Here is a 12,110-nt window from a genome sequence, read left to right as displayed (position 1 = left end):
AACTTTGCAGACTTCCCTCTACATCTTTGGTCAGAGGCGTGTGGACGGTCCTTTAACCATCTTCCCATGGTCTGAAGGCAAAAGAACAGGAAAAAACAAACACACACCACCAATACAAGCACCTTTAAAAGAAGTCGTGCTAGGGACAGGCAGAATTTACAAAAATGTAGTTGGCAACCATTTGCTTTTAAAAACTACAACTTTATCCGCGTTGACGTCCCTCTTCCCCTCCACACCACAGTGTTTCCTGTGAATCCTTTCGAGTCCTTCTGTGGTCGTCCTCTGGGTTCACTTGTGGTGCTTCAGCAGGGATGAGAGAGCAAAAAAAGAAACAAACTGCTGAATCTCTTGTTGCAAAACAGGGGCCAGAGGGCAGGACAGAGGTGCTTAGACGGGCTTTCACAAATAAGACACTTTACAGATCAGAGAATGAGGAAGTGCTGCTGCCCCCCCCCCCCCCCCCCCCCCCCCCCCCCAAACGTCAGCTGGATTCCCAGCAACCAGCGGCCTGATGGGGGGGGGGCTGCAGACACCTCGACCAGGGTCCGCAGGTCACGACCCCGAGAGCAGGTGGCACACACGCATGCATTCAGTTCGTGTCCGCTCGAGTTTCCTGTTTGTCCTGCAAGAGTGGAATCAGGGACTCCCATGCAGCAAGGCACTGTGGGAAAAAGAAAAAAAAAACCACAAGGAGCTGTTAATATCTGCCGGGGGCAGATAATCATTCCCTAATCATTAACAATGAGTGAGCCTTTGAGCTCAGTGTTTCTAAAACTAAAAAAAGCCTTTTGTACCATGTTGTTTTTTGTATATTTCAACATGGACGGGAATTCTAAGCTTAACACTGTTGACAAAAACCACTACTGACATTTAGCAAAGTTCTGCAAGAACAAGAAGGCCTGATCAGCGAACTTTAAACAGCACGCCTGCTGATCTTGCAGTAACGGCTGCACTCCGGGCCTGTGCTCCCAACTCCCCCCTCTTGGCAGTGTTTTTTGGAATTTTGCAGAGCCGTGTTAGTATCTGGCTCTGCCAGTGGGCTCGTAGGTTAGAGAATTCCACAGCTAGTTCCAGTCAAGCAATTTTAGCGCTACTACCAGTCTAGCCAAGGACTGTTCTTGAGTCACTGTTTATACAAACATGATGGATTATGTTTTGTGATGCCATGGTGATGGAAGAGTAGTACTTGTGTTGATATATTTAACAAAACAACATATTCTCAACCCTTGTTTCTGCAACATTTTTCAATTTTCATGTGACTTGCATCTACAAGACTAGTCTCCAAGCGTAAACACAATCTCGCTCCGCCTCTATTCCCAAAGCCCTCCCCCTACACACAGTCTTCCTTGTCTCGCTCCGCCTCTCTTCCCAAACCCCTCCCCTTACACACAGTCTCCGCCTCTCTTCCTCTCACCTTCTCGTAGTACTGAATGTTTTTATCCGCCACGCCCGTCAGCAGCTGCCTGAAGTCCTGACGCTTGTTGTTCTGCCAACGGTCCCAATCTGCCTTCAGGTCAGCGTTGAAGCACTCCACCCGGTCCTGACACTTCTCCACGTCTGTGGGCACCTGCAGAACAGATGGAGGAAGCTACATCACCACTGCACCTCCAGCAACCCCAACCACTTGGCCCTCCTCCACAGAAGTTACTTCATTTTGACATCTAACCACCACAGAGGAATATTCAGAGAAGTATGTCCCCTTGGGTCATGTCATAAGGAGGCGAAGATGTTCAAAATAAAAACAAGTGCAGTGAGTTATCACCCTCCAGTTTGTGCAAACAGATATTGTTTTTTTATCAACAGCTCGTGTGTTCCGTCCCGTCGTGGAGGTCTTACTGGTGTCTTCCTGTCCTCGCGGAATGCAACAGCCTCCAGTTTGGCCTCGTACTCTGCCTGGACGTGGTCCCTCTTCTTTAAAACATTCTATGGATGTGCAATAACAGCATTACTCAAGCTTCACACATTGGCACAACATACAACCTGACAACTGGCAGAACACAACACTAACTCTGTTTTTAAAACTTAATCTAATTCAGATGTATTTGTATTTGGGTCTTGTCCCCTAATCAGCCAGCCAAATGCAAGTAAGTGTGGGTATTAAAGCAGTTTCTCATCTCTGAGATGGTCCTGGCCCACAGCCTCCAGTGATCTGTCTGCCCGAGTGGGGATGAGATATCTACTAGAGATCATCATCTACCCCGCAGCTGAGAAATGATCAACTTATTCTCACTCTCAGCCTGGAAAACACCAGCAGCTACACAATGAAACAAGGGCTGCAGTGACAACTGCAGTTTTACATGCAAAGACAATGACAGGATGTGTGTGACAACCAGAAGAGTGAGACAGCGTTTTTCTGTTTTGGTGCCTCACAACACCTTCAATTTTCCCCTCTGACTGAATCCCCTCCCCCTCCCCCTCTCTCTCTCTCTCTCTCTCTCTCTCTCCCTCCCTCCCTCTCCCTCTCCCTCTCTCTCTCTCTCTCTCTCCCTCCCTCTCCCTCTCCCTCTCCCTCTCCCTCTCCCTCCCTCTCCCTCTCTCTCTCTCTCTCTCTCTCTCTCTCATGGCATGCCAAAGCAATGGCAAGAAGAAGTGACCTTATCAGAGACAAAGAGAGAGAGAGAGAGAGAGAGAAAAAGACAGAGAGACAAACAAAGAGAGAGAGACACACAGAGAAAGAGATAGAGACACAGACAGAGAGAGACAGAGAGTGAGGGAGAGAGAGAGACAGAGAGAGAGAGAGAGAGAGAGAGAGAGAGAGAGAGGTTAAAGAGCTGTTTAAAAGCTCTGACAGACCTTGGCAATATGTGGCAATGCCATGACAACAGAAGATCTAGCTCGCAACAGGAGCTACAACTCATCAGCTTCTCGATCATACCCTCACACACTTAGAGAGAAAAATACCCAGCATGACTATGAATCTTCATTAGGAGGATCTGTGGCACCAAAACAAACTGCAACTCACGCTGGAGACCTCATGCTCCTCAACCTACATTCATGTGGCCCGGACTACTGTGGTGGGAGCATCTACCACCCGGGTTCATCACCATCTCCCACGCTCAGCAGGGGGCAGGCGTGAGCCGGCCTACCTTCATGGACTCGATGTAGAGGATGTACTCGCGCAGCACGGGCAGGAAGTCCTCGCTCATGTCCTCGGTGAGGTCCTCCAGGCCGCTGCAGCAGTTGGCCACGCAGCCCGCCACGCCGTCCAGAGGTTCCTGCAGCTGCTCCTCGGAGGAGGCCCAGGAGGAGTACATGGGGCCGTACTCCCTCAGCTCCACCAGGTACTCTGAGGAGGCACAGGAAGGGGGCGGTTCACTTTAGCGTTCAGCCTCTGTCATCCGTAGGAGGAAGCGCGACGCGTCCTCCGGCGGGCATCACCTGATTGCTCTTTGATGATCCTCTGCGCTATCCTGTCGATGGTGCCCAGTTTCTGTGTGAAGATGTCCAAGTACTCGCCCATGGCTGCAAACTCAATCGGTCGCGCTCTCAGCTTGTAGCCGCCCGTGACGTATTTCACGGACTCCCCCATCTTAGAGAGCAGGGCCAGGCCTTGCCTCTTGTTCAGATCCTACACAGCACACACAGGCATGAGAACCTCTCAGACCAGCAGGGGGCAGGAGTGAGCCCTTCGTCCAGATAACGGGACCGCTATGAGATGTTCGCTAACAGAGAACTAGATTTCAAAGAAACACAGCATTACTCCTCCTAATTAATTAGACTAATTACTTAACCCTAACCCTTGGCCATCTTAGCAATGTTTCCAAGAACAATTACACACAACCATTTGTCACATGGCTAGCAATGAAACAGTCATTAGCAAGGTTAATAAATCATATAATTGTTTGAAGTATTCTCACATACTGACAGAGTGACAGCCTACATCATCTATATGCCCGGAGTAGCAACAGATTTCACAGGTTAAACAATTTTATGTTATAATCACAAAGCACAAAAGTATTTGCCTATACTATAGACTCGTATTTGTTTCTACACAGCAGTCAGAAACCACTATGAAAACAAGCATGTTAGTGTCACTCATTCGTTATCCAATGAAAATGCAGTAGCCACCAACATAATCTTTGGGCTGGTAGAACCTTTTCCTGCCATGGAAACATTTCTGCCTAAAAGGCATAACCAGAATTGTCAGTGAAACTGTAACCTGTAGCAACTGCTGGTACAAATACTGAGATTCAAATGAGCCAACCTTTTGGTTTTTGGTTTCTAGCGTGGCTTCCCCTCACAACAGAGCCACGGCTGTCTTTAATATGCTAAAAAGAGACGAGCCGTGCGGTTACGAGGTGAAGGATAAAGCTTCAGACAGTTCTGGTTCGTGGTCACAGCGTGTCTTTCTGCCCCACTCCATGCTAGCTGTAGCAGTGCTCAAAGCATTCTGGACAGAGAGGGAAGAGGCACCGACCTTGGCCGACAGAAAGACATTGAAGTGCTCGTTGAAGGACAGCACCGGGTGGTCGGCGACCCGTTTCAGGAACTTGTCGAGAGCTTTTCTCCTCGTCTCAACAAACTCCTCTGAGAAACGATCCACCACTCCCTTCATCACAAACTTCTCAGGTAATGGCTATGGAAAAAATTAAAAAACATACAATAAGTAAGATTTTAAAAATGTAATACATGTATTACATTATATAACAAAAAAGGATAAATATGATGGCCATTCCAGCTTACATTATAATGCTCTAGCTTGTCAATATACTGGGCCTTTGTCTGGGCCTTCATCTCCTGTGGTAGGTTGTGATTTACCCTAACCCCACTTGATTAACCCTGGAGTCACATATATGCAGCAGGTTTGGGGGTGTGCCTACTGGAATAAGGTGCGTTGGTTGGCTATCCTCCAGCTTGCTCCTCAGCCAATCAAAATCCTGGTAACGCCGCCTCACTGAGTACTCAGGCAGGTCAAATTCTGTTCTGGTTGTCTGCGGATCATAGAACAACAGATGAGTCCCTCCTGAGGAACAAAAGATTGTTTACCTGCTACAGCCCTTAAATAAATCCACAATCACTCTAAAACCTTTTCCGTCAGTATACAGTTGAGGTTACAATCTCTTCGGGACCTTTTTACGAATGCTTTGATGTTCCGAATCAGCGCAATGTGTCGAAGGTGTCTGAGCTACAGAGAGATGTGTGCAAGTGAATCTGTTTTCCCAGCTGAGGCTGGATGAAGTCATCTTGAGCCATTTCCTAATCACTATTCATTAAGAACCAAATCAAAGTAAGAATGAGAATGTGCTCCCATGATTATCTCAGATAAATGTGAGCTTCCTAGGAAACAGTCGTGCCAGAGACATAATGGGGCGGTTATCCATTAACCACGGCACCGTTTTCCAAAGCGGCAAACCGCAATCACTCTGCAGTCTGCAAACCACGGGAAGAGAAACACACCCCTCCTCATAACAACCCACTGATAGCTCTTTGTTCTACGTTAAATGAAATCTTGAAATTAAACAGTCTAATGATTCAAAAATGATCAAAGCTGTTGGGTCTAAATGCACTCATTACTGACCGCATATTTCACATTTATGGCTTAGCATATTTCCTATTAGTGTTAAAGTCTCGCTGGTCTGTTTGCTGTGATGCATCACATTATGACTAAAACGCAATCACCGGTCCCCCACACTCACCCCACCCTCACCACCACCCCACACTCACCCCTACTCCACCCTCACCCCCACCACAACCTCACCACCACCCCACACTCACCCCTATTCCACCCTCACCCCCACCACAACCTCACCCCATCCTCACCCCTACTCCACCCTCACCCCCACCACAACCTCACCCCATCCTCACCCCTACTCCACCCTCACCCCCACCACAACCTTACCCCATCCTCACCCCTACTCCACCCTCACCCCCACCACAACCTCACCCCACACTCATTCCTACTCCACCCTCACCCCCACCACAACCTCACCCCACACTCATTCCTACTCCACCCTCACCCCCACCACAACCTCACCCCACCCTCACCACCACCCCACACTCACCCCACACTCACCCCTACTCCACCCTCACCCCTACCACAACCTCACACATCCTCACCACCACCCCACACTCACCACCACCCCACCCTCACCCCTACCACAACCTCACCCCCACCACAACCTCAACCCACCCTCACCACCACCCCACACTCACCACCACCCCACCCTCACCCCTACCACAACCTCACACATCCTCACCACCACCCCACACTTACCCCTACTCCACCCTCACCCCCACCACAACCTCACCCCCACCCTCACCCTTCCTAAGCCTCAGAAGCTCCTGTTGTTTAGCCAAGCACCTGCCATTTCAGTTATTGCCTTCTGTCTCCGATGCTAATCATTGTTTGTCCGGGCCTAATGAAACTGAGAAGGCAAACAAGATCCTGCTTCAGTGAGAATACAATACAATACAAGATTCCTACCAAATATCTCGAGAGAATGTGCCATACAACATTTAGACACAGAGACAGAATATTAATAATTCTAGTAAATATCGAATATTAAAAAATAAATGTACATTTCAAATATGATTAACCAATTCAAACTTTTAAAAACTGTCCTCATATACAGTTGATATATAAACTTTGTGTGTGTGTGTGTGTGTGTGTGTGTTTCGGGGGGGCATTTGAAGTGTTCAAACAGGATAATGTGTCAAACTGAAGTCCAAGAGTGGATAGATGGATCAGAACATGACCCTCAACTTCTGATGTGACCCTCTGTACGCTGACCTTTGTGGACACTCTGTAAGTGATGTGCGTCTCCATAGTGGACACGTGTTTCTTAGGATCGTCTACAGTCACAAAGAGGTCACGTGTCTCTCCGTCTAGGTCGTCATCAAGCTGTAACCGGTTCAGCAAAGAGGAAGAGGAGGCGGGGCTTGAGGTGTCCACTGCATTGCCATTGGGCAGACTCAAGTCCTAAGGTGGGATAAAAATGTTTATTGAAAAATGTATCTGCACATTTGAAAGCACTGAAAGAATAACAGTGACAACCTGTCGCCTACTACACAAATATTAAATTCAGTATTATGACCAAGCTGACTGTAGTTCACCGGATGTACTGTGTGGGTCATTCAACAGTACTTACTTTCTTTAATTAATAGGCCAGAGTATATAATATGTAATAATACAAACAATATAAACAATATAAAATGATCCTTTGTACAAATGCATCCTGACTCACTGTGATTCACCATGATCTCTGCCTTAACAATGTTACAAAGGGACAGAATGAATGTCAGACAACAAAGCAACCTGCAGCTCAAGTGACGAGGGGTACAATGTGGTCACAGATTCAGAGCCTGTGAGTGTTGCCCATTGCCAAAGCCAATCAGGGTTGGCCACATCACAGGGGAGTCACCTCAATAATCGTTTCAAAGAAATCACAGAATTCCCACAAGAAAAAACCACTACTGTAACCTGTTGGCAGGCATACCAATTACTGTGGTAGTTCTGGTTTCAAAACAAAATTCCTTAACATTTCCTAGATGGACAAACTATCGTTCATGAGGGTCTTAATTATGATTGGTCAAGACGTGCATGTTTTTTGTTTGAAAGAAGCCGTTTGTGCTATTTTGAGCCTCTAGAGATAATTGAATTCTTGTCATTCCCTAGGTAACAGCAGGGCAGTGTGTATTGCAGGTGTTTAATGAAGAGAGGGGTGTGTGTGTGTGTGTGTGTGTGTGTGAGGGGCGGAGGACACCGTACAGTACAGTTCCCTTTCCCCTTGGAAGGTTGTGTCAGCTCACCAAGCTGCCAACCAGGCATTCATAAATCAGAGCTCCAGCATCTGCACACTGACACCACGCCTGCTCTCTGCCCACTGGACCCTCCCCTCTGCCCACTGGACCCTCCCCTCTGCCCCCTCTCTTCAGGGAGCTATAGCTTTTCTCCCCCAGACGGGTGTCATGGAGCATTAAAGGGACGGCACGCTGGAGGTGGGAGCAGACAGACACTCGTGTGTAATGCCTTATAGTGAGGTCCCCTTAAGGAATACTATTTATAGAACTAGTTAACGTTAAAAACCATGAACTTCAGCATTAATAAATCATTAAGTAGTTTTAATAAAGTAACACTTGTTTTAACAGTCAGTGGTTTTTCCTTTGAGGAAAGAGGCCATGATGGCTAATATTAACGGAGAAAAAACAGGCAGTTTTAGTAACTTGTAGATGGTTACATAAAAAAGGAAAAAACTTTCCATTTGTTTGAAAATAGTATTTTAAAGACTTTGCGAACAGTAACTACAGCTTATAAATCCAAAAATTAATGGTTTGTTAACATGATCTACTTCCATGGTACATAAAAGAACATTAATGCTGTGTGTTATTGGATCCTGTAATCCTGCAAGAACCTCTGATAATTCATTCCATTAATTAAGTACTTTACTGTTATTTCAGTCAGTGCTTGACAGGGGAATTTTCAGTTCTGTTTCAGTTCTGTAAATATACCAATAACGAACATCCATATGTGACACACAATGTCAAAAAACACATTAACACACTTATTTAAAAAGACCCACTAAAAACATTATTATCCAGAACCACTGGTACCACTGTTAAGATTGTGAGTTAACTAGTCCAATAACTGCAGAGCAAGTGCGGTTCCAGAACCAAGATGGTCTACATGTTCCAGAACCAAGATGGTCTACATGATTCTGCGCAGGCTTGTATTAGACAGGAGCAGTTTTAAAAGGTACTGCGCCCAGTGTGAACTATATGCATGAATTTTTTATGTCTTCTTTTCCATTCTACTGACGTATGCAGAGGCAACGGATGGGAATTCACAACCAGTGATTTTGGAAGCAGAGCACTCCACTGGATTACTATAGGAGGCACATACTGAAAGGGTGAACACACACTCTATCACAGCTCTGTAAGAGTGTAGCATGCAGTCTCAAATTACCTAAGCTGTCTTACAAAGAAAAAGCTTCTGATGAGCAGCAAGACAGCAGTGTCCAGCTCCCTTGCCCTGAAGGCAACCACCTACCTTTTTGATTCATCGATGTTGAAGCTTAAATTCTTCACCTTACTCCAGTTCCACTAAAGCACTGACCAGGGTTAAACATCTAACTGCCTTAACTGAGATGACTGATCATTAAAAACATTAATGATCTAATCAGTATAGTGTGTTATACATTTTCTCACTGAAGATGGACAGGAACTTGTAGAAAGCAACAGCTCATGGCTATAAAGACATGACAGATTTCAAAAGAGTGGTTACTCTAGCCAACACCCTCACTCTAAATCCGGTTCTTAGGAAACAGTGACAGCATTTTCCTGAACACATCCCACATCCAAGGACTCTACTGCCATCGCATTACAGATCTTCAAAACCTGCACTGCGACCTCATGCTGGAGGCCAGTGTTACTATAGTAAAGCCTGGTGAAACAGGCACTTCAATATTAGATGGAATAATGTGTTTTGGCCACCTGTGATGCATCACGGCATGGTCAGTCATAAAGACTTCTCACCACAGACAGTGAGATTCTAGAACACCAGTATGCATAGACCACAACTAAGTGTTTGGTCCACTCTCCGTACCACTGGCAATTCCACAAATTCACTCACGTTGGCAAAAGCACGTCTCACTGGATCTTTAAGCCTGTGACCATTTAAATCAGATGTTTGGATCTTGAGCTGGTTACAGTGTCCCTTCCCTTCAATTCTACAGTGTTGGCCCTTGTATTACAGTTCAGACAAGGCAGACAGGACACATGATGCCTGAAGGGGATAAAAGTACATTTGTTTGAGATCTCAATCCCTGTGCATATAAATCAGTCAATGAGACGACAACTGGCCCCGAATTAGGCTCCAGAGTTTTCTGTTTTCTGACAAATGATGCACAGAGCTAGAAACCGTCCACTAAGACGTAAGGTCAATGTAACCTCAGGCAACAAAGACCACCAGAATGTGAACACTTACTGAAAAGACAGTAAGAATGGGTGAGTGTGAACAGGTAGGTATGAATAGGGCAGTGTTGCAGTCATTTGAAGCATTTTAACATGTTTTAATTTTTTCTTTTTGTTACGTCCTTAAATTCAAAGTTACAGGCACAGACAAAAAATAACCTCTGAGGCATGAGACACAGGGCACATTTCCAGGGTAATTCTTCATCATTTATAAGTTTAAAACCATGCATTTGACAAACAACACAATATAACCATTTAAAAACATGAATGCTAAATACTGGATTATTTTGGCAATTAACAACAGTTTAACCAAATGTCTTGAATGAATCATCTTCTTTGTTACAATTATCCACAATCAACAATGGTGTCCAAAAGCAACTGATGATGTGAGCAGCCCAGCTGAACACGGGTCTATTGTCAGACAGAGGCAGTGGCTCTTAAAGGCTTCACCATGAAACAAGTCCTTTATGGCTTAGGCTGCCATTGGGGTTTAGATTCCACTTCGCAGAATATCAACACCGCAGTTTTATCTTTTAAGTTCTCATAAAACTGAGCTTTTTATTATGAAGCATAGTGTACCAACAGTATTTTAGTCTTTTTATAGGGTGTTAAGTATTTAAATAACGGGAGTTTGTTTTTGACGATGTTTTCAGTTCACTACCTACCTTCCTACTTTGCCTTTAAAAAGTGCATTCTATATACGTGCCTCCATATACCGCCCTGGCATAGCTAATAATTTCATATCAACGAGATTTTGATCTCACACTGATCAGAGTCTCGTCGATAATAATAAAGACGCGCCTGGCCAGCATAAACGCGAGAGCATCTGGCATCTTACATCTGCACGGTTCTGTCTTCCTCCAGGAACCCGAATAAAGCGTTATTTCTTCATCTAGCGCACTGGAGATGCGAGACTGTGTTGGGATGTGTTGGGATGCTCACCTTCTCGCCCATGCTGCTGATGGTATTGCCCAGATCTGGGCTCGGTGTGAGGGCACACTCCTCCGCAGACAGGGGGTGGCACATCTCCTGTATGGGTTTCTGCCCCGACGAGGGGAGTGATTTGGTGGTGCCAGCACTCATCGTGCGGGCCAGGCGGGATGGCAGTACCACGCTGCACAAGCACGTTATCCCTGCAGCCTTCAGGTGGGTTGAAGATCTTGCAACGCCGTGTAAACTGGACCAGCAAACATCAGTCAGCTGACTCGCAAAACGCACTTCCGGAAGTACAATAATCGCTACGGGAAATAATAAGAAACAACATCACGATCATCACATACACAGTTTATTAGCTTTTATGTGTATTGACTCGAACAACTTGTTTTCATAGCATCATAAAAAGATTGTAAAGGTATGTGAATAACCAAATGTTTGTATGTTTAGCTAGCAAATAATATGTAGCTAAATCAATGGTTAAGGAGAGAATAAAATCTGTGTAACATTTGTCTCGTGTGTGATACGATATTGTTCAACACCGTTGCATACATATTTTGATCAGGGTCTTCAGACGTCACCGATTTTGTTCAATCTGCCAAAAAGCCTGAAAAGAAGAACAAATAGTGCAAATATGGGAAAGAACGGGTGTAGTTATAGCGAGCTCCCCCGTGTGTCGTTAAAAATATATTACTTAACTAATACAATGCGTTACAAAGCTTGTATTGGTGAAATGTGTACGTTGTTGTAAATGTTTCAGGCTGAAAATACTGCATTGAAAGGGTGTCTTAAATAAAATATATATGAAACACTAGCTTGTCCAGAACTTCTCTGGTCTGATATACTGGTTGTCTAACGACTTTTATTGTGGAGGACATTAAACGTGGCCAGCATGCACCGGAAGCGGAATTGCTATGCACGCTAGAAGTCTTTAGTGAGGACGGTTGGTGCAATTTCAGGTCCAGCGTCCTACGGTGAGTTCCTGTAAAATACTTAAAATATTATTAACGTTAAGGTCTGACTTTGCAGTAGCTTGTCTGAAATGTATGGCGCATATAATTAAATTGATCTTAATACTTCTTTGTTTGTAAATCTACCTAACAGTAATTAGCTAGCTAGCTAGCTTATATTACAGCAGTAGTTAGATAGTAAGTTATTTTATATAACACAGTCCACTGCATGTATTCTTACTGCAGTAAAATGGGCAACATAAATACAGCACAGCGCAATACACACCAGTTAAACTAACCTATCTGACGCGTCTGCAA

At 45.2% G+C, this 12,110-nt stretch overlaps 1 protein-coding gene across 1 annotated transcript; it reads right to left on the bottom strand.

The window, feature by feature from the left end:
• Window positions 1-487: 487 nt before the first annotated feature.
• snx30 (sorting nexin family member 30) lies at window positions 488-11,520 on the bottom strand. The gene is made up of 10 exons (XM_077019579.1): window positions 11,395-11,520; window positions 10,852-11,147; window positions 6,731-6,919; window positions 4,821-4,931; window positions 4,418-4,576; window positions 3,379-3,568; window positions 3,087-3,286; window positions 1,837-1,923; window positions 1,415-1,567; window positions 488-661 (listed from the first exon to the last, which is right to left on the bottom strand). Exons 2-10 carry the CDS (start codon window positions 10,990-10,992, stop codon window positions 590-592), a joined length of 1,302 nt encoding a protein of 433 aa, XP_076875694.1. The 5' UTR covers window positions 10,993-11,147; window positions 11,395-11,520; the 3' UTR covers window positions 488-589.
• Between the last annotated feature and the right edge of the window lie 590 nt (window positions 11,521-12,110).

The sequence above is a fragment of the Brachyhypopomus gauderio genome, chromosome 10 (assembly GCF_052324685.1).
Source record: "Brachyhypopomus gauderio isolate BG-103 chromosome 10, BGAUD_0.2, whole genome shotgun sequence".
Classification (NCBI taxonomy): Eukaryota; Metazoa; Chordata; class Actinopteri; order Gymnotiformes; family Hypopomidae; genus Brachyhypopomus; species Brachyhypopomus gauderio.
The sequence above is the reverse complement of the archived record's forward strand: the minus strand, read 5'-3'. Positions and strand labels throughout refer to the sequence as shown.